Source organism: Erythrolamprus reginae, chromosome 1 (genome assembly GCF_031021105.1).
Source record: "Erythrolamprus reginae isolate rEryReg1 chromosome 1, rEryReg1.hap1, whole genome shotgun sequence".
NCBI classification, from domain to species: domain Eukaryota; kingdom Metazoa; phylum Chordata; class Lepidosauria; order Squamata; family Dipsadidae; genus Erythrolamprus; species Erythrolamprus reginae.
Window position 1 is genome coordinate 306,270,256 of NC_091950.1, and position 23,726 is coordinate 306,293,981.

Consider the following 23,726-nt stretch of genomic DNA (forward strand, 5'->3'; position numbering starts at 1 on the left):
CCACTGATATTTGACTTCAACATACTTAACGAAAGGTTGACAACAACTAATTAAAAAGCTTGGGTATCCTTTTTATTGATAGACTGCTGGAATGTCTTCACCATTATTATTTGTACAGTTATGTTCCATGGATAGGTTTATTGCTTGATAAATTTGCCTATATTACATTACAGTGCTACATGAATATACCTGGATTTATTTATCATGGCTGTTTTATGTTTGACATTTCCAAAATTAAGCATTCTGTATGACACTTGCAATGGCATATTATGCGTATTTTGTACCTGAATGGTGCCGGAGAGACTAATAGTATTATGAATGTTTACCATCTAGTTTAAATTCACACTAACGCTCTCCATGGTACGTAATTTGCTCCAATTGTAAACATTACAATTTCACTGGTAAAGTTGTCACAAAGCACTGCTGCGTAGATTTCCAAAGGGCAACGATTTACTTTTGTGACCTGTCATCCAAATCTCAATACATATTTTTATAGTAGATAACAAATCATCTTGAATAATGTTATGTAATGTGTTTTTATTACTATTTATCAGAACTTTTTTCATGGTAGACTAAAACAGCAATCAAACACTATAAAATTACAAATGTAAATAAACCACAGGTTAAAATAATTCCAAAATGGCCATGAAAGGTTGTCAAATCAAAACTGTGTAAGTTTAGAAACGTTTTCTGAACTAAAGCGCATAAATCCAAACATTTATGATACTGCAGCAAAGACAGTCTTCAGAGCATTTTAATCAAGACATACAGTTGTATATAAATTAAAACCTTCCAGCAACCGGGAAGCCCAATTTTGAGTGAACCAAATGGGCGAACTACTGGGTCAGTCCGGTTTGGACTTGTGATTTAGAGAACTGGTAGCGATAGCTGGCTGGCCATGCCCCCAAACTGGTACCCCGGTCGCCAGTCGAGCTGCCCCACCCAGTCTCTGTTCTGCAGCTTGCTTGCCTGAAGCGCTGCACCCCTGATGTGCCTGCCAGGTAAGCCTGTTAAGTGGCAGCCTACTTCCTGTTAAGTGGCAGCCTACTTCCTGTTAAGTGGCAGCCTACTTCCTGTTAAGTGGCAGCCTGCCTAGCTCCTCCTGCCCTGCCCAACTTTCCAGTCTGCCTTCCCTACTCCATTTCCCACTGCCCACAGTCCCGACATGCTTTCCTGCCTTCCACGTGGCCTTCCTTATGTCCTCGTGGCCAACTTGCAAAGGCAGGCAAGCAGAAGTCCACATGGAAGGCAGAAAAATATGTTGGCTTGGTAGGGACAGGAGGTAGCAGCTTACTCCTTTCCCCACAGCCCTGACATGCTTTCCTGCCTTTCACGTGGCCTTCCTTATGTCCTCGTGGCCAACTTGCAAAGGCAGGCAAGCAGAAGTCCACATGGAAGGCAGAAAAATATGTTGGCTTGGTAGGGACAGGAGGTAGCAGCTTACTCCTTTCCCCACAGCCCTGACATGCTTTCCTGCCTTTCACGTGGCCTTCCTGGTGTCCCTTTGGCCAGCTTGTGAAGACAGGCAAGCGGAAGGCTAGGTGGAAGGCAGGAAAGCATGTCGGGGCAGGCTGGCCATGCAGAAGGGAGCTAGCAGCCTTCCTGGTGGTCTCCCATACCCGCTTGCCTTTTGAGGTTGGCGTCCAGCCCAGCCTGACCAGTGGGTGGGCAGGCAGCCCTTGGTGGAGATGCAGCTGATGGAGTGGCACAGTGTTTAGAGTGCAGCACTGCAGGCTACTTCAGCTAACTGCTAGCTGTAGTTCAGCAGTTCAAATCTCACCACTGGCTCAAGGTTAACTCAGCCATCCATCCTTCCAAGGTGGATAAAATGAGGATCCAGATTGTTGGGGGCAATATGCTGATTCTGTAAACGGCTTAGATAGGGTTGTAAAAGTACTCTGAGAGGGACGGTGGCTGGGATAGCCAGTTGCCATGCTCTTTGCCTTCTTTTCAAGTTGAAAAGCTGCCAGACACTTTGGGGAGAAGGATCGCTGCCGAGCGTGCTCTCTCCTGGTGCAATTTGCCAGGTGGATTCTTTCCCGACCCTATAATTAATAATAATAATAATAATAATACTAATAATAATAATTTATTATACTTGTATGCCGCCCCTCTCCGAAGACTCGGAGCGGCTCACAACAAAATACAAAGCACAAATCTAATATTCAAAACAGTTATAAAACCCATTATAAAACAGTCATATCATCCAATTAAACCAAACATAAAATGAAACAGCTAAGGGTCAATTATGTCCCCCAAGCCTGGCGGCATAAGTGGATTTCAGTAGTTTGCGAATCCAATCCATCCATGCCCCGACCTGAACTTTAGCTGCCCAGGGGAGCCACCCAAAGCTTGGAAGCTACAAATATGATTTGAAAGCTTGGGTGCAAAAAGGGGGAGAGCGCAACTGCTGAGGTTGGGGGGGGGACACCGGAAGCGAGCAGCCCTTGGTTCTAAACGTCGCCAGAAATTTCCAAATCCTACACGAGAAGAAACCCAAACATACCAAGACCATCATACATGTACCCGTGAAAATCTACGAAAACATATATATATATATATATATGTGCCACATTTTTTTTGCTGAATTTGAAAATTAAGGGACACTAGGATAGATCTATTTAGGCCTTATTTTGGCCTCATCAGCTAGCCATACCCACTGGGACTTGAACTTGCAACCTTTGCCTTGTAAGGCAGAGAATTATCCTCTAGGCTACAGTATCCAATCCCTTCATGCATATATATATATATGCACATAGTAAAATACATGATGAAGGTTATAGAGGAGATACTCATAGTAAAATATATCTATGAAAGAATAGAAAAGAAGATATAGGAATAGAACATATCAATGAAAGAATAGAAGAATAGATATAGGAATAGAAGAAAGGTATAGGAGATATAGGAGAGCAATAGGACAGGGGACGGAAGGCACTCTAGTGCACTTGTACTCGCCCCTTACTGACCTCTTAGGAATCTGGATAGGTCAACCATAGATAATCTAAGGGTAAAGTGTTGGGGGTTTGGGGATGACACTATGGAGCCCAGTAATGAGTTCCACGCTTCGACAACTCGGTTATTGAAGTCATATTTTTTACAGTCAAGTTTGGAGCGGTTAATATTAAGTTTAAATCTGTTGCGTGCTCTTGTGTTGTTGTGGTTGAAGCTGAAGTAGTCTCCGACAGTTGTGCCAGGAGAACACATGCTCGGCAGTGATCCCTCCCCCCAAGAGGGAGCTGAAAAGAGGTCAAAGAGCATGGTGACTGGCTAGCCTAGGCGGCATCAATGTCAGGCACTAAGTGCCGCCCTCGCCCCTAATCACATGTTCTACAGATTTCCTCAATGAATGCATAATATAAAGATTAGACGGCTCTTACTGTGTAGCTGAGCTTTGTGTGCCAAAAGCAGTTACAACCCAGATGAATCATAGAAATCTGGCTTTTATTGAGCTAGATGTTTTTAGTCCTGCCAACTCCCTATTATGTATGCTGATCAGCATTCACTTTCCAGAGTAAATATTCAGCAAGTCGAACATTTGATCTTCTGTTGATATGTGGCTCTCATTGATCATTCATGTCATTGCTTGAAATGCCACTGACTCTTGATGTAGGCTGCAATGCTAAGCAGATTTCCTATGCACAGGAATTAAACTTTGACTCCTCATAAAATATCCCCACCACCACCAATGGAGTTTTGGTTTGGTTTCAGCTTGGATTTATTCAGTTAACTTGAAAGCAATTTTCTGGGAAAATTGAGAGCCCTTTTGTGTCAACAGGGACAGATTTGATGCATGGACTACATGTTATTGTGTTTCAGCACCCAGAGGCCTCTGGACAGCAATAGCATAACTAAGGGTAAGGAGAATCTATTAGACTGGAATGTAACAAAAATGCTCCCCACAGTTTTGTAAGTAAATAATTTCCCCAAAATATATTATATCAACATTAAATGTCATAGGTTTTCTGAGACTTTAAGGAATACTAAATACTTATTTTTTTTAGATATTATCATTTTTGTGCTGGTGATCAAGGGAGCATACATACATTCCGTTTTTTCTTTTCTTTTCATTTTTATTTGTTCACCATAACAACTTTGTGAGAAAGGATATGCAGAGAAAAAGTGCCTGGTCCAAAGGCATCCACTGAGCTTCCATTGCTGAGAACGAATATTGCTATTATATCATTACTTGTTATTACTTGCCAATGTTGAACAGGAAGTCCCAATCCTGTGCTTATGGTATGTTTGTGTGTATGCTTGCTTTTAATAATGGGGTTTTTAGTGTTTTTTTAAATTATTAGATTTGTTCTTACATTGTCTTTGTTATTGTTGTGAGCCGCCCCGAGTCTACGGAGAGGGGGCGGCATACAAATCTAATTAATAATAATAATAATAATAATTATTATTATTATTATTATTATCATCATCATCATCATCATCATCATCATCATCATCAGGCCTGTGTGGTGTACTGACTAAGGCAGGGATGTCAAACTCAAGGCATGGGGCCAGATCCAGTTCACAGGGTGCTTAAATCTGGCCCAAGGGGCCACTCTACAAACAGTGAGTGACCGGCCCAAAGTGCCTTTGCCAGAGAAAAATGCATTCAGCCCTCCAGAGCTTCATCTTCACTGGCAGAGGTTTGCAGAAGGCTATTGCAGCCTAAACCGGAGCTCGCAAGGGTCATGGGCAGCACTCCCAAGCTCCGTTTCACTGGCATAAGGTTGCAGGAGGTCGTCAACAGCTGAAAACCAACCTTGGGAGCCTGTTTTAACTAGAAGAGCACTCGGGTCACCATAGGCATTCCGACATCACTGATGTCAAGCTGGCCACTCCACCCTGGCCACGTCCACCCCAGCCCCCCAAGATCAAACCCAACCCTGATGTGACCCTCAAATCAAGTTTGACACCCCTGGGCTAAGGTGTTAGGTTAGGAGTGAGATGACCCTTACTCCTGTCCGTTCTCAAGACATAAAATTTCAGCAGGTTCAGTGAACTAGTCACACTTTCTTAGCCCAAATTACCAACTCAGTTGTTGTGGGAAAAATAGGAAGGAGCACTATGTATGCCTCTGTCAGCTTTCCCGGATAGACCAGACAGGAAACACAACTAGAGAAATGAATTCTACTTCATTGTAAAGCTATATTAGTCATCCCCAGATGCCTGTTGTACACTGCCTAGAATCATTTCTCATGGGATGGCTGGCTACATACATTTAATTAATTAATAAATATTTAATAATATTGAAAGTCTGAAAGTACAAATCTCCTACCATTTTCTTTATGCTCTGAGAATTTGGGGATAGGTCCCTTCTGAGATACTTCCTTTACCCATTATACAGTTTGGGGCTATAACCATTCTTATCTGACATTTTTTAGGAAGCATATCCTCCCATTTTCCAAACTTATTCTCCCCCCTCCCATTTCCCAAATTTATTTATTATTATGAGAAGAAATTACAGCCTACTCGTCCTTTGTAATGAAAGGCAGGAAGTACATATAATGCATGAAGAATAAATAAGCAATAACTTTATTGTTAAAACCTTCCAGGGTTTTTTTACTTTTTTTCCCAAATACACTAAAAACAGACTTTGAATTAAAAAAAAATATTCAAATAAAACTGCAAATGCTCAGAAAGCAACAGAGAGAGAAAACATGTCAGGCGGTAGAAGTGATGCGCCCATTGAAGAAGCATCAGACAAGAATGGAGACAAAGCAATTAAATGCACACACAGGAACAATATACCCACCCCCGCTCCCCACAGTTTTATTAAATGAAGCATATAAACAGATGGTAACTCTGAGACAAGATACATATACATTGTTATGCATTTCTGAAGAGCAATGACAGATGGATAACAGAATAAGTTTCGATTTGTATGCCAGAGGCCAATTTTTTTCACACATTGATATCCCTTCCTGGATTTGAGCACAGGTCATTAGAAAGGGTTTATAGTAATCTCCCGTCACAGTTGCTACAAAACAATAAGATGCAAATATAGTCACATTATGGATAGGCCAGATTGCAGCTGATGGATGTTCAACATGATTGACTCAGAAGAAAATCCAATACTTGATGGTAGTTACTTCTCTGCAAGGTTGCGTGGGATTTCAACAGTATTCCACAACTGGTATATGGAAATTTTCCTATGCAGGATTTCCTTCCCAGAGCTCAGCATTCAATCTCCCAGCTCTCCTTTCTTTAACGCTTTATATTAAAGGCCTATTGCAGGGGTCAGCAACCCCTGGTCAGCTCTGGAACCTCATGTGGTTCTTTCACCCCTCTGCTGTGGCTCCCTGTTGCTGGTCGGCTCCACAATTGAGAGGGCTTTCACTTAGGATAGGTAGAGAAAGAAGGATGCCGTGCAGGGGCGGGTTGCGCTATTGCCGCTACTGGTGCAATGCGCAGGCAGCTTCGCTTCTCCTGCGCACCTGTGAAGGGACACGTGTGTGAAAGATTTTGGGGACTTTTTTGCTTCCATGCATGCGCAGAAGGAAAAAAGCACCAAAATTTCACACACGCACATGACCTCTCGTGAGTTTTTGCTTCCTGCGCATGCTCAGAAGCAAAATCTTGCTGGGATGCTTGTACGCGCATTCAGGGAAAGTGAAACTGCATGCACAGCTCAACTTTCGCTACTGGTGCAGCATCCTTATCCATACTGGTAGCAATCCACTACTGATGCCGTGCTAGGAGGAGACTATGATGGGGCAACCTGACTTCCTGTTGGCTCCAGAATGGCTTTGTGGCACTTTGAGTGTTTAAGGTTGCCAACCAAGGCCTGATTGTTTGGACTCCAAATAGCTGATATTATTATTATTATTATTATTATTATTATTATTATTATTATTATTATTTATTAGACTTGTATGCCGCCTCTCTTCGAGGACCCAGAGCGGCTCACAACATACAATACAAACAATATGTATACAAATCTAATAGTTAAAAACAGTAAATTAAAATCCCATTATGTAAAAAACAGTCGGTCTACTCAATCACATCCACACATAACATTTAACGATAAGTAGGGGGCATGAGGGGGCAGATAAGTAGGGGGCATGATGTAGCTGTCCCAAGCCTGGTGACATAGATGGGTCTTAAGTGTCTTGCAGAAGGCGAGGAGGGTGGGGGCAGTACAAATCTCCAGAGGGAGCTGATTCCAGAGGGCCAGAGCCACCACAGAGAAGGCTCTTCCCCTAGGCCCCGCCAGACGACATTGTCTGATCGACAGGACCTCGAGAAGGCCAACTCTGTGGGACCTTATCAGCTGCTGGGATTTGTGTGGCAGAAGGCGGTCCTGTAACTAATCTGGTCTGTAATCTGGTTTTGCTAGGGTGTTAGGATGGCTCACTGTATTTTCCATGATACATTATAGATTCAAAAAGAAGAGGGATTATGGTGCTGTTTTTCTACTCACAAAAATCAGTTATTCAGAGTATATATCGACAATCTCCAGATCTGTCTCTACTAGAAAGAATTTTGGCAGCCTGGATCTTGCATCCAGCTGCCTTTTCAGCCCTAATGCTTTGACAAACTACAGATTGGGGAAAAAATGCAGCCATGAGTTTGCCTTGCCTCACTGGAAGCCTTGCACGTTCTCTGTCTGTCAAGAAAAGAGTTGTTCAATATTGATCATTGCAAAGTGCAGATCCAAAGTCCTGGGAGACTCCTGCACAAATACCAACTTCGGGGTGTTCTGTTGCTGTTTTGAGGACTCCTACCATGCTAAAAATTGGTATATTTTTCTCTGTTAACTCTCTGAACATTTATTCAGTAAAATCCTCTTTGGCATTTTACTCTGATCTGTTGCCTAAAGAAACCCATTGGTTTTAGAGATTCTCAGTCATCCAGATCATGGTTGTTCCAAAGGTTCTTTTTCAGGAGGCAATTGGATTTTCTTGCCTTTTCTTTGAAGATGTTTTATTTCTCATCCAAGGATCCTTGGATGAGAAGCGAAACATCTTCAAAGAAAAAAACAAGAAAGTCCAGTTGCCTCCTGAAAAAGCACCTTTGGGACATTGGTTTCTCAGTGAGTTTCCAACACACAGACTCTGTAGCTAACAGTTGGCCTCTTATGTTGCGTTACTGCTTTTGAAGGAGAGTTACTCTATCTTGTTCTCTACTTTTCCTATCTCCATGTTTATTCTCTTTGAAAGCTAACGTTTCATTGCTAGAAACTTTCCATCAGATGCCCTTCCTGCCTTCATCTTCTTCATTATTTCCTCCTGTTTTCTTAGTGATAGAAATTAACCCTTGTCTGACTTTCTTTCCATACTGTAATTAAAAAGCCTCTAGCAAATCCCGAATTAAAATTTGCTGAAGAAGTGAAAAATGTCTCCCTTAGGTACTTCCAATACTGTACTTCTTCTATATGGGTAGTCCTCAACTTATGACCAAAACTGGGACCTGATTATTATGGAAGGCAATTATTAAGTGGGTCACCTCTGATTTTATTATCTTTTTGCCATGGTTGCTAAAGAAATCACTGCAGATGTTATGTGTATTGTACAAATTGTTAAGTGAATCCAGCTTCTGCCATTTGATTTCTCTGGTGGGAAGCTAGCTAGGAAGGTTGCATATGGCGATCACATGGCCCTGGGATGCTGCAACAGTTGTATGTGCCAGTTGCCAAGAGCCCAAATTTTGATTATGTGACCATGAGGATCCTGCAATGGTTGTAGATCACATTTTCAGTTCCATTTAAACTTCAAATGTTTGACAAATGAATGTAATAGTGTTTTTTTTATTTATTTATTTATTCATTCATTCATTTATTATTTGTTTATTTTGTCCAATACATAATACACATTGAAGAGAATAGATATGTAATAATATAAATAAAGAAAAGAATAGAGGAAAAGATATAAAAGTATAGGTGAATATATTTGAAAAGAAGAAAAGATAAATAAGAAAATCTTCCATCCTTGTCTTACTCTCCCTAAGGAAGAATGTTTTTCCCTCTCCATTTTTATTCTTATCTTTTGCTACAGTAAGTGTTAGTCTGGCCTCTTGCCAATCAATAATTATTTCATATAATAAGTAAGGGATTGCTATGACTCTGGAAAATTACTAAGGAGGTTTTCTTCCAGCTTCCTGTGAGGGGATTTTTCTCACTGGCCACTCCTTAATGGACTTCTTAACTGCAGTCATACTTCTTGTACTGTCTGTTCTGTTTCATTCAGAATTATTCTCAGAAGGCCAGACTCCCCAAATAACAGAAATTTTATGAAATATGTAGGCACATCCATAGAAAAATTGGAGTTTTTATGGAAAGTTTGGTTTTTCCAATAAACCAATTGGGTGAAATGTTAAAATAAGATATCTTGTTCCTTCTAGTAATTCTTTTTGATGTCACAAGGATTGAAAATATTATGATTTATGGATTTATTTATTTATAGATAAGAGATGGGATATGGGAAGAAGAGATATGTGTTTGTAATTAGAGAGGGGAAGAGTTATTATACTTCGTATTCTTGTGATAACTGCTGGAAGTCATACATTTCATTTCTTTTTATTATATTCTTGTTTTTCTTTCTATTTTCTCTCTTTTCCTTCTCTTTTCCACTTTTCAATCTTTCTGTTCTTTTCGTTCTTTTTTTTGTATTAGATTTTACTATTGTAATACACACACACCTAGACACCTCCCCACACAGTTCAAGGAAATGAATGAGAGTCTCAAAAATACCTAACGTATTTCTTACAGGCTTGTCACTTTCATAGTCTCATTCAATTCATCTTTCCAAGCTTCTGTTTCATAGGTAATTAAATGTATTATACATTTCTTTTGTTCCAAAACTAATAAAATGTACAACAACAGCTGTTTTCTGGAGGCAATCTTTGACCTTGTAACAGACCTAATGACCTGAGATATGGGTGATATCCAATTAAGTCCTCCTGCCAATCAGCTGACAAAATTGAAGGGCTCTTTTTAGAACAGATGGTAGGACAGAAGCTATGGAAGATAGCTCACATTATGTTGGGTTTCATCCAACCTTTCTCGATTGTATCTTCCTAGGTTTCTTTTTAAGGATGTGGAATTTATTGATTTGGTTTGATCACCATTATGTCAATCACTATATATTAAATCTAAATTGTAAAATAACAGGCTGATAACACCACATAGTTTATTATAGCATTAGTAACGTTGCATGTGAAAATAATGGTGTTTTGCATAGGTTTTTGTATAGACTAATTATACCTCTGTGAGACTGATGCTTCTAAAAGCTTCAAAATAATATTTGCCAGCTACCCTTGCTTGTTGTGTACATAATACCTTTAGTAGATTTCTAAAAATGTATTTTATTATTGTTTCCTTTCTGGGTGTTAGATTAGAGGTATTAATAAATTACAAAAGGCTACACTGCAATTCAGAGCTGTTGCAAGAAGCATAGCTAGACATTATTGCTTACCCCAACACAATAGCACATCAACTCAGATAAGGAGTAAATAAGGAGCTTCTCAATTTGTCTCAAATTTTCAACAAAGAAGTTTGATAGCATGTCCTGCCCACCTCTGTAAGGGTGTATAAGCAGACACCAACAGAAACCATATCTACCTCTCGATCTATGATCACAATTGAACCTGTTATTAAGTGAGAAATTTGTTAAGTGAGTTTTGCCCCATTTTACGATTTTTCTCACCACATTTGTTAAGTGAATCACTACAGTTCTTAAATTAGTAACATGGCTTTTAAGGGCACCTGGCTTCCCCATATTGACTTTGCTTGTCAGAAGGTCGCAAAAGGGGATCACATGATCCCGAAACGTTGCAATTGTCATAAATGTAAATCAGTTGTCAAGCATCCAAATGTAAATCATGTGACCATGGGGATGTTGCAACAGTCGTAAGTGTGAAAAATGGGCATAAGTCACTATTTTCAATGCCATTGTAACTTCAAATGGTCACTAAGTGAACTGTAAGTTGTAAGTTGAGGACTATCTATAGATCCTATTGAAAGCCACCACTCAGCTTTGAGTTATGGCTTACCTCACTGCCAGTTTGCTTTCTCACACACGGTGGGCATGCACAGTGCTAAAAACCTACCTTATGTGCACACGCATAAGCACAAAACAGGTGCAGAAGCAAAAAACAAGATGGCGGTGCCTGTGGCGCCAAGGGAGCTGGTTTGGGGGCTTATCCAACCAGCCATCACTGCACATTCAGTGAGCAGGGGGAAATTTCCACTTCTGATTCCATAGAACTGGTCCAAACCGGCAGGAACCCACCTCTGCCACCACTATAAAATAGCAATAGTCTGCCACTAAACTGCTTTGTTCTCCAGATGAGCAGCTACCAAAGCAGCAAGGGGAAGACGAAAAGCTCTCATCTCGTTAATGCCAATGGGGAAGCATTATAATTTGGTGAATAGAGGGTTTATGTAGAAAAGTACACGATGCTCAGTGTTAGTGTCTAATCCTCCATTTGTTACTTTACAGCCACATGGAAATAAATGTTTATCTTCTGAGAAATGAAACTGAATTTCTGTCAGTTTTCTGAATCTCCCGTGCCAATTTTTCAGGTTAGCTTAGGATAAAAGCTGAGCATCGCTTGGAACCTATACTGGCAATCCTCGACTTGGGACCAGAATTTCTATTGCTAAGCAAGGCGGTTGTTAAGGGAGTCCTGCCCAATTTTACAGCCTTCTTTTGTCAGGGTTGTTAAGTGAATCACTGCAATCCCATGGTTCTTAAGCGAATCCAACTTCCCTCACTTACTTTGCTTGTTGGATTCAGTCTGGGAAGGTTGGAAATGGCGATCAAGTAACCTGGGACACTACAACAACTATTAATATGCACTGTTTACCCAAATTTTGATCATGCAACTGAGGATATTACAATGATCATTAAATGTGAGGAACCAGTCCCAAGTCACTTTTTACCACAGCCATTGTAACTTTGAAAGATTGTTAAGCAAAAGGTTGTAAGCTGAGAACTACCTGTAGCACCAGTTTCAAATGGTAGCATGGAATAGAAGTAGAAATAAGGAAGAACTTCCTGATGGTCAGAACGATCAACCAGTGGAACAACCTACCAGCGGACGTTGTGAACTCCAATACTCTGGACATTTTTAAGAGGAAGTTGGACTGCCATTTGGCTAGGATGCTATAGGGTTCCTGCTTAGGCAGGGGGTTGGACTTGATGACCCGCATGGTCCCTTCCAACTCTAACAATAAATAATAATAAAAATAATAAATAGATGAGCTAACCTGGTATAAAAAGGCCTATGGGCTCCAAATTTCATCTAGCATCAGGGAGAAAAATATAAAGATGGAAATAAATAGATGTTGCCAGATTACTTTCTTGCTAAACTTGTTCATTTATATCCATATTGGTTGGCTTTTTCTGTTTTTGCTGAGCATGCATCCTACAGTTATTCCATAGCTTTTTAAAAATAAAATAAAAAGTTAATTCAGAAATATCAGAAAGGTCATTCTTGATATATCCTGGCTTCTGCTAAAATGAAAAGGGTAGACATTCCCGGGAACATTGCAAAATGTCACGTATAACAATTTCATAAAATGTAAGGATTGGAAGAAACTTGGAGATTGTTCTGTCTGGGTCACTCCGGAAGCCAAGACCAACCCAAAAAGAGAAGCCAGACACACTGGTAAAAGGCAAAGGCAGTTTATAAAATTCAAGAAAAACACAGGTAACAGAAAATGTCCTTACAAACAGGAAAACGCTGGATCTTCAAATATATCCACGAAGGCAAAAGTCCATGCAGCAATACAGGATTCTTGCTGCCAAGACGAGGCTGTAGATAGCAGACCTACCCCTCCCATGGGTCTTCCAAACTGCTGGGCCACAAGCCAGGAACAGAGATGCCGAGAACAAAGCAGGACAACCAGGACACCGTAACTCCAATTGATAACACTCCACATGGCTTCAAGGGCTTGCCTGCCTTTTAAACCCTGCTAAGGAGGACCACACCCAAGCCCAGCTGTTCCTAATTCAGTGCTGATAATACTTCTTTAATTGCTCCTTTCTATGATCTGAATGTCTCTGTCGCATGTCAATGACGGCTTGTGCGTCATCACCTAATGACTCCAAGCTACTGGCTGGGGAGAGCCCCCCCCCGCCCCCGGGGCTCTCATGCTGTTCTCCTTCGTCCCATTCCTGACTTTCCTTTCCTCCGTCCGACTGTTCAGCCCCCTCCTCTTCGCTGTCATCCTCCTCCAGGCATGGAGCCAGCAGAGACACAGCCGGTCCCTGAGCAGCCTCAGGCTGAACCACAACAGAGATCACAAAAGTCGCTTATACCTTATAATTGCATCATACATACATACATATGGTGATGGACCGTAATTTTTGAAAAAAAAATTGCTGGGTGGGTGTGGCCATGGGGACTTGGTCTACTCAGGGCTCTGCAGGCTCCGGGGCGGGGAGGAGAGGGGTGGATGGGTCAGAGAATCCTTGGAACAGCCAGTTCAGTGAACCAGATTAAAATTAACATCTGGTTCACCTGAACTGGTCTGAACCAGCTGAATCCCATCCCTTCGTACATACATGCTTGATCCATCATTCAGGAAAACAGTCAAGGGCTGAATTTAACTCAGAAATATTAATGTAATATTTTCAGCAAACTAAAAGGTTCTACTTACAATAAAGGACGGCTCTATTCTTAAATTTAGAGCAGAGGAAGATTAGAGGATTGAAATGATTGAAGGAAGAGGATTGAAATGAAAATGAAGGAACTTCAGGCCAAATATTTAGATTAATTTCTTGACACTAGGAGCCATTGAACAATAGAACACACTATGAAAAACCTCACTGGAGGTGTTCAGCTAAGAACTAGAAAGATAATGACAAATAAGCATGCTGTGTTCACACTTCAGTTATTCATCTGAAACCCAAGTTATATGCATAAATAATTTAACATGGGATAATCAAGCTGCTGTTTTCATTTATTAAAGCATGTAATTCATCTTCTTCCCTCCTCCAATTTTTAATCACTGATGCCTAAGATGCTTAAGAACATACTGTATGTAAAAACATAATCGTTATTTCAAATAAAAATAAATACATGTGAATTTGTGCATATGAAATGAAAAGTTTATATGGGGCGAAATCATAGAGACAATAGCATAGACTGAAAATATGTGCATTGTTGCTTGGTAGAAAACCTCCTCTCACTTTATTATGAGTTTTTTCCCCAAATTTGTAGTAGGATGGAGAATTACTGTCCTGGAGTGGAAGACAACTTTTGTTTAATGGGCTTGCAAAAGAAAACCACTAGTCAGAAGACATGATCTTAAACAAAAAGCTTATCTGTAATGGTTTGTATCCTAATTATTATAATGAAACCTGGCTACAAGTTTATTGTGAGGGTGAATTTATGTGATCCCCTACAGGTAGTCCTCAACCTACAACGGTTCATTTACTGACCGAAGTTACAACCGTTACAACTGACTTTTGACAATTTTTCACATAAACAGTGCGCTAATCCCCATGGCCACTGGAACCAACTCCCCCCAGAGATTAGAACTGCCCCTACTCTTCCTGCCTTCCGTAAACTCCTTAAAACCCACCTTTGCCGTCAGGCATGGGGGAACTGAAACATCTTCCCCTGGGCATGTTTAATTTATATATGGTATGCTTGTGTGTATGTCTGTTAGTATATGGGGTCTTTTTTAAATCTTTAATATTTTAAATTGTCAAATTATTTATGATTTGTTTCCACGTGTTGTGAGCCGCCCCGAGTCTTCGGAGAGGGGCGGCATACAAATCTAAGTAATAAATAATAAAATAAATAAATAAATAAATAAATCATAATTTAGACGCTTGGCAACTGTCTCATATTTATGATTGTTACAGTGTCCTGGCATGATGGGATCTTTCGAGAAGCAACTTCAATGGAAAACCCAGATTCACTTTACAGCTGCATTACTAATTTAACAACTTAAGTGATTCACTTAACAACTGTGGCAAGAAAGGGTCTCACTTAGCAACATAAATTTGCTCACTTAGCAACATAAATTTTGGACTTAATTGTGGTCGTAAGTGGAGGACTACCTGTTTTCACAGAAGTGCTAAAGATATAGAGAAAGTAGCAAATAAGATAAAATATCTACTATTTGTTATATGCTCTTCTTCTAGGACAGTTTCCCAGCTCGATTTGGAGGAATTCATTTTGTCAATCAGCCATGGTACATCCATGCTCTTTATACAGTTATACGTCCATTTTTAAAGGAGAAGACAAGGAAGAGGGTAAGTTTATTCATCTTTGTTTCCATCATATTTCCTAACTTTATGAAAGGACTGACAGCTTTGAAAACTGAAGAAACAAATACATATTTTCACTGCCTTGTTTTGTGGTTTTAATTATATACATTTGCCAGATAAAACATTAATAGAATTGGAATATTCTTTATTGGTCAGGTGTGATTGGACACACAAGGAATTGGTCTCTGATACATAAACTATTTGTGTACATACAAATACAAACATATTATAGAATACAGCAAAGGATTAAAAAAGGATTTTTGACTTGTTTCTTGAACGACTCAAGTCAGTTCCATTTATTAAAAGCTGAGTAGTTATTTGCACAGCTGTCAAAGCAGACTTGGCTCATCTTAAAAACACTGTTCTGAAATGAGAGAATTAAGCTATGTAATCTTGGTAAAAAGTATTATTGCTATATATTCATGCAGTCCGTGACAGATGTGTTCATTGAAATCTCATCCAAGATCTTAAGGATAAGCAGTAGATTCACTTTGTTTCTGTATTTGTTGTCTGATGCTTATCAACTCAATATGTAAAAAATAGTAAAAAAAAAACCAAACCATTATTATTCTTTGAATTTGATCCTAAGCACAAGGTGAAAACGCAAGTAAACCCCCACACAGTGTGATATGCACGCATTCACCCCAAAACCATATCTTTCACAAAAATCCCAAGGTCTCTTTCTTTTAGCTGTGGCTAAGTTTCAAAAGCATCTTGAAATTGAGAGTTTAATAAGCTTGCTCTTTGGAAGCATAATATCAAATTCTACAGAACCTGAAGGCAGTTAAATTCTTTGGTTTTCTAGTTGCTTCTCTTTGAACCCATTTTAAAAGTTCCTACATCGCAACAAGTTAGGTGTGTACTATTTTCCCCTTTCAGCATCAGGCACCCTGACATGTCATAGCCCAAAATAGCTTGGATGTTCCCCATAATTTGGTTTGTACATTTGAGGAGAAGTGTGCTTAGAGTTATTTGAATTCATTTCTATTTGGAAGTAGAAACATGGGTAATCTCTCAGCAGCATTTTTAGGTAACCGATCACATTTTAAAAAATCTTCTGAAACATTTGGAAACTCTTCTGCGGTAAAAAAAACAGAATGTTGAGCTGCCCAGCTGTTCAGATAGCTATATTTATTAGTATAGAGTCTGATACTTTTACTATGCATTATATTCCCTTTCCCCCTAGATATTTCTCCATGGAAACAACCTCAACAGTCTGCACCAGTTGATTCATCCTGAAATTCTCCCTTCTGAATTTGGAGGAATGCTTCCACCTTACGACATGGGCACATGGGCAAGAGCGCTGCTAGATCATGAGTATGATGATGACAGTGAATATAGTGTGGACTCCTATAACATGTCTGCAAAAGAAGTTGAAAAAGAGCTCTCACCCAAATCCATGAAGAGGTAGGTTATTGATGCCTTTTGAAACAGGAAATGCTATGGGGACCTCCTATTTACCTGTTGGTAAATACTGATGCCTCTCTCTGACATGATGGGGTCATTCCAAAGAATTAGGGATGGGATACTTAGTAAATCTTTGTATAAAATTGCTCACAGAGCAGTCTTGAATTCATTTTCTCCTCCCTGAATACCATCCTCTGGTATTCTTTTTTTTGCTTGGAAAACAACTAAACTCTCCTTCCAGTCCTTCTCTATATGATGGACTGAAGAATTGTTTCCAATCTTGCTCAGATCAGAACAGTTGTTTTCAGCTCCCATTTGTAAGCATAAAACTCCCTTTATCTACATAGGAGGAGATAAAACAGTATTATGGTTGAAGATGCCCCTTCTCTGGATATAGAGATTTGTTTATTTGTTTGTTTGTTTGTTATTTTGATTTTGATTTATATGCCGCCCCTTTTCAAAGACTCGGGTGATTTACAACATATAAAAAAATAATGGAAAACATCCTAAATCCAAATTGAAAATTAAACTAACCTAAAACCCCAATTCCTTTAAAACTAATCATTCTCATTTAGACAGTCAAACATACATTTCATTCATTAGCTAGGGGCTAATATCTAATGGCCCCAGGCCTGTCGGCACAGGTGGGTCTTTAGGCTTTTATCAAAGGCGGGGAGGGTGGGTGTTAAGTTTGTCCAGAAATGAGAAAGCAGAAGGCCGGGAACATTCAACTAGGTTTATTGTGTACAACGGCAACATGCAAGTGGAATAACGAACAATAACATCGCCGTGCCTGGCAGCTATTTATATCTCCTGTAGCCAGGCTGAGCCAGCCAATCCAGGCTCAGTATTTTCCCACCCAAGGATAAGGGGTGGGCCACATTTCCTAACTGTTCTCTGGACACAACAGTCGGGGCAGTACGAATCTCTGGGGGGAGTTGTTTCCAGAGGGCCAGGACCCCCACAGAGAAGGCTCTTCCCCTAGGCCCTGTCAGGCGGCATTGTCTAGTTGACGTGACCTGGAGAAGGCTGACTTTGGGACCTGACCGGTCACTGGGACTCATGCAGCAGATGCTGTATACTACTCTAGAAATACATTTACAAGGCATCTATGCACCATTATACTTGTGGATAATCAGAGAGAAGATCAACTTTTCATTCTTTAGACAATTTCACCAAAAAAAAAGAGAGGGAGAAAAACTACTTTTGCAAATTGATGAGACCTGGGAAATTTGTGGTGCCTACACAAACCACAATGCCCTTCCTGGAAAATTTAGTGAGGTTTATGCTCTCCAGGGCTTTGGACTGAGCCCTCTCAACTGTACTTGTTGCTTATCCTTTCCCCACCCCCTCATTGTGGATTAGTATTCCCTCTTCATTTGCCCACAGCTGTCATTCTCACTTCATGATCTCTAGCCTCTGAACATGGAGGCCAGAACATCCATCAATTGGTTTCCATTGTTAGAACAACATTAACATTTAGTTAGACAATGAGAATAAAACTGATAAAGGGGACTATTTAAGGATGAGGTGGAGTGGGAAATCAGTTGGTTTTAAAGGTCAGCTTTGAAGCTGAGTGCTAGCTTGAAACCAATGCAAACAGGCAAGTTTTCTCATGCATACAACAGATTTTCCTCGCTTTACATTAGGTGAATTTACTTTAGGCAGGAACATGACCTTAGCACAAAGCAAGAAAAGCCTGTGCTTAGTATGCACAAGGGTATGGTTAATATGCATTCATCATACCAACTTGCGTCTCCCACGCCATTTATCCAGATGCCATACAATTCTTTCAAAACTGGGGTAACTAATATTACTGGTGAAGGAATTGCACATAGATTTGCACTTCTATGCTGGCATCTGCATGTAGAAGGGACTTATGGTTCCACAATGGTTGCAGTTTGTTGCTGAGTTGCTAAGCCCGTGATGGTAAACTTATGGCACATGTGCCACAGGTGGCATGCGGAGCCATAGTGGAGGGCCCGCGAGACTTTGCCCTGTGTCAGCTCCAGCGCACATGCACACACTGGCCAGCTGATTTTCAGCCTTGGAAAAGGCCGTTTCACCCTCCAGATGCTTCAGTGAAACTTCCCTGAAGCCCCGGAGGCAATAATATCATTCATTCATTCACAACAAAAAAACACAGTTCAAATCCAATAGTTATAAAGCAATTTAAAACCCTTAATATAAAAACAGTCATACATCCCAGACAAAAACCATACATGAAACGGGAATGGCCCGGGGGAATCAATTTCTCCATGCCTGACAGCAGAGGTGGGTTTTAAGGAGTTTGCGAAAGGCGAGGAGGGTGGGGGCGATCCTAATCTCTGGGGGGAGTTGATTCCAGAGGGTTGGGCCTGCCACAGAGAAAGCTCTTCCCCTGGGTCCCACCAGACAACATTGTTTCATCGATGGGACCTGGAGAAGGCCCACTCTGTGGGACCTAACCGGTCGCTGGGATTCGTGCAGCAGAAGGCAGTCCCGGAGATATCTGATCATCCAATGGACAAATTGGAAGTTTGAAAAAACCCACTTCCGTTTTGCCATTGTGATAGTTTTTGCACTCCAGGGGATTCAGGGAAGCTTCCTGAAGCCTCGGAGTGCAAAAAACAGCACAATAGGCAAACTGGAAGCGCATTTTTCCAAACTTCCGGTTTGCCCGTTTGGGCATTTTTTTCACATACCAGGCTTCCGCAAGGCCTTTGCACATGTGCAGGGGGCAGCATGTGGAATGTACAGGCATGGGAAAGGAGGGAAGGGATATGGGCATGTGCACGCATGCTAGCACACCCACCCACCCTCTTTTGGGATGCAAACCAAAAAAGGTTCACCATCACTATGCTAAACTGTGAAATATTCCAAGTTTGCTGAGTTGAACTTTGCTGAGGGACAGCATCTATGCTTAATTTTCTTTGAACTGTCCACTCCGCTTTGGGCAAGTGCCGCAATACCCTCTTTTAGATCTTATTTTGTAACAGAACCTGTGATTCCCCCCCTTTCTATGTACAGTATTTATATGCAATTTCATGCACAATAAGCTGTGGACTGTCCCTCATAGGAATGTCATCTTGCGCGTAAAATATTACATAAGTGGTATTTTACTCCCATTCAACTCGCACACTTTCAGCAGAATGTCAAGGGTATTTGTTGGCACAGGTAACAAGATAAAGGAGTGTTTATGCATATGTTTTGGGAATGCCCGATAGTGCAGGAATTTTGGCAAAAAGTGCAAGAGGACATTAATAGAATGCTAAACATACAATGGACAATCACTAAGGAAATGGCAGTACTAGTTAAAAGAAATGTGATGGGAGAATTTAGAGAAATAAAACAAGCAGCAATAGAAAGCGCTCAGGCGGTAATAGTTTTGGGTTGGAAGGATGCGACAAAATGAACAATGCAAAATTGGTATAGGTACATGGTGGACCATATTCAATTTGAAATTATGGATAAAAGGATAAATCTGGATAATGAAACTGAATTGAGACAACTGATGGGACGGTGGGATAAGGTAAGACGATATATGATGAGTAGAATCCGAGACCAAGCTACAAGAAATAAATTGGAATCACTCTATAATATGTAAATAGGTACAGTGATACCTTGTCTTACAAACTTAATTGGTTTCGGGACGAGGTTCTTAAGATGAAAAGTTTGTAAGACAAAACAATGTTTCCTATAGGAATCAATGGAAAATCAATTAATGCGTGCAAGCCCAAAATTCACCCCTTTTGCCAGCCGAAACACCCTTTTTTGCACTGCTGGGATTCCCCTGAGGCTCCCGTCCATGGGAAACCCCACCTCTGGACTTCTGTGTTTTTGCCATGCTGCAGGGGAATCCCAGCAGGTGAATCCCAGCATCACAAAAACGAGCACTTCACTGGCAAAGGAAGTCCAGAGGTGGGGTTTCCCAGCGAAGGGAGCATCAGTGAAATCCCAGCATCGCAAAAACACCGGTCCTCGAAACCCCACCTCTGAACCTCTGTTTTTGTGATGCTGCGGTTTCACTGAGGCTCCCCTCGCTGGGAAACCCCACCTCCAGACTTCTGTTGCCAGCGAAGCACCCGTTTTTGCACTGCTGGGATTCCCCTGCTGAGATTCCCCTGCAGCATCACAAAAACACGGAGGCCCAGAGGTGGGGTTTCCCAGCGAGGGGAACCTCAGGGGAATCCCAGCAGCACAAAAGCGGGTACTTCACTGGCAACAGAAGTCTGGAGGTGAGGCATCCCAGTGGCGGCAGTGGGTTTGTAAGGTGAAAATAGTTTGTAAGAAGAGGCAAAAAAATCTTAAACCCCGGGTTTGTATCTCGAAAAGTTTGTATGATGAGGCGTTTGTAAGATGAGGTATCACTGTATATTGCTCTTGGGTCAAAGTGGATTATATAAGAAACACCCCCGATTGGTGGTGGTGGTGTGTGTGTGTGTGTCGGGGTGGTGGGCACATTTCACTATGCACTGTTTTATGTTGTGTGTATATTAAACTTGTTAAAAATAAATAAAAAATATTTTATTTTAAAAAAAAGGAATGTCATCTTGTGCAAGCTCTCAATTGCTCATCAACGTTTGATGGAACCACCCCCCACCCCCGCTCAAAAAACCCCATTCAGATGTATGGTATATGTAAAAGGCTGCTCCCTAATCCACCTTTGCCCATTCCTCTGAAGACTTTCAGCTGTAAACTTTCAGATGCACTTTTTTCTAGTTCATCAGCTTGTCTTCCCAGCTACAATGAAGACTTTTGAGCGAAGGGCTCCTGGGAATGAAGAGCAGGAGCCATACAGAACGAGAGGCAGAAAAGTGTTCCCTAGCAACAGGGAATAAAACTTCTCTAATGGGAAAGGCAAGGTGTGAGGGTAGTAACTGGGAAGGATATCCCTCCCACCCCATATGGAAGTTGCAATTTCAAAACAAACCAGCCCCCCCCCCCTTTTTTTAAAGAAGGTTGGCATTTAGGTGGGGAATGCATGTCAGCAAAAGCAACAATAGATTGAAAGGAGAGGCCTGCTGGCCAAATCTGACCTTTAAATAGCGCTTTTTTTTTTTTTGTCATCACTGCTTTAGGAAACATGGCTGGATTTCTTTTCAGGAGGGTCTTGCATCATCCATCATATTCCCCAAGCATCTTTTCTGGTTGCAGTATTTCTTTTTTAAATAATGCGAAGGAGCTTGCCTTTTTGTTGTTGCTAAAATGAGTCACAATAGGTCTTTGCTTAATGTTTTTCTAGGTCTCAATCTGTTGTGGACCCCGGAGTGCTCAAGCGCATGGATAAAAACGAAGAAGAAAACATGCAGCCATTGCTCTTGCTTGACTAGAAGTCTGAGCATTAAATATGAATTAGGGTAGAAGGTATTGCCTTTCAGAGCCATCCATTGAGAAAGAATGTACAAGTCGGAATCCTATTTTTCATGTTAACGTAGCATATTCTAATGAGGCAGCAGGTTTTGCCAGGCATCCTAGCTACCACTGAGCTGGAAAACAGGGTGGGGGAAAAAATAAACAGGAGAAAATATCAATAATATATTCTCTTAAGTGCCAACCTGTTTGTAAATAGTCCTTTCCTTCTCTGTGCATTTGTAAGTAATGTTTGGAAAGATATAGTACAGGGGGGAATGACAAAAACTAAAGTGGCCATTAACGTGCCAGATGAAGGCACTGTAAAAGAACAGAATGAACTCAACAGAAAATCAGACCCTAGATAGATGTCATCCTTTTTATACAAAGCCATATTTCAACTGCCACACTGCTTCATTCGTCTCTCACAGTTTCCATTTAGCAAGATAAGATCCGTAGGCATCGTAACTCAGATTTGCGGGTTTAAAAGATTGCCACAAACCTTGCCAGAGCTCATCACGGGGATTATAAAATAATTCACTGTGGGAAAGAAGAAGAAGAAAGAAAAAAAATAGTTATAGAGACAAGGAGCTAAATACCATTCCTTGGTATATTTTTGGAGGCATCTGATTTTCACAGTCTGAATTTTGAGAGCTGTTTGGTTCTTGAAGATAAAAGAAGCCACATCTAGGTTCAGTGTCTGAGAAACTTTATCCTTTTGGAACCTATTTCATAATCCTCTGCTCCTCCTTCTACTTCGCAGATGGATGAATGATTTCTAAACTGTACGAAACAAACGTCTGGACACATATCTATATATTTTTACCAGTCTCTATACATATAAAGTGTCATTGGTAGATAAGTATATTTAATCAAGGATTTATAAAAAAAAAAATCATACCTATTTGGTGTGTTTAGAGTTTATTATATATTGTATATTAAGGCAATGTCATTGTTAACTTAGTAAAATATTAAGTACATCATCCTACTTGGAGCAAAACCTAATTGTTAGAAGAATGGTGTGCTGCAATGCCATGCTAAGGCCATCTTTTGTTTGTGATGTAATTGTGTAGATGAGATATGTGCCATATTAGACTGAAATAACATTTTTACCTCAGAAGATCAAACAGTACCTGAAGTGGGCTGTAGTTTAGGAGTGTGTCTTCATCTTTGATTGTGCTGATATGCATGTGTATTTCTGCTGTACATCAAAACAAGAATTGCACCCTACCACAGTCTTTCCTTCAGAAAGATTTAATATTATAGTACAGTTGAACAGGAATGACAAGATCTCTTGCTTGCAAAAAAAAAAGTGTTATGAATAAGCTTTCAAGGACTTATTAATCAGTTAAAAATACTTGAGATCCTTGACACAATGGGATTCATTGAAATCCTAGCTTTAAAGATCTTTGATTGAAAAGAGGGAGGGGAGTGTTAGTATGTTTTGAACATTCTGTTCCATTTAGAGATTACCTCTGCAGGTGATAGTTCAGGAATGGACTATTACCTCTCATGTTGTCTCTACCGTTGTTTTGTGATGCAGATTCTTAGTCTTCACACCAGAAACACGTCTTTTGGTGAGTCATTTCCATTACAAATTACTATTAATATAATGTGAGGCTGTAGTACACGCTAGACCATTTTGTGTGCCGTTGGAATGCTAAGATAAGATAGGCGCATTTGCCTTAATTTCTCTTTATCCTGTGTACATTTTTGACACTCGTGTTCTTCATATTCATGGATAATAATAATAATAATAATAATAATAAT

At 40.5% G+C, this 23,726-nt stretch overlaps 1 protein-coding gene across 1 annotated transcript in view; it reads left to right on the plus strand.

The window, feature by feature from the left end:
- The window catches only part of CLVS2 (clavesin 2), a 46,036-nt gene extending 23,916 nt beyond the window's left edge, over nucleotides 1–22,120 (plus strand). Inside the window, exons 3-5 of the mRNA XM_070739651.1 lie at nucleotides 15,093–15,203; nucleotides 16,405–16,625; nucleotides 21,850–22,120. Coding sequence (XP_070595752.1) covers nucleotides 15,093–15,203; nucleotides 16,405–16,625; nucleotides 21,850–21,937 — 420 coding nt within the window. The 3' untranslated portion in view covers nucleotides 21,938–22,120. The remainder of the gene's footprint in view (nucleotides 1–15,092; nucleotides 15,204–16,404; nucleotides 16,626–21,849) is intronic.
- The last annotated feature ends 1,606 nt before the right edge of the window (nucleotides 22,121–23,726 follow it).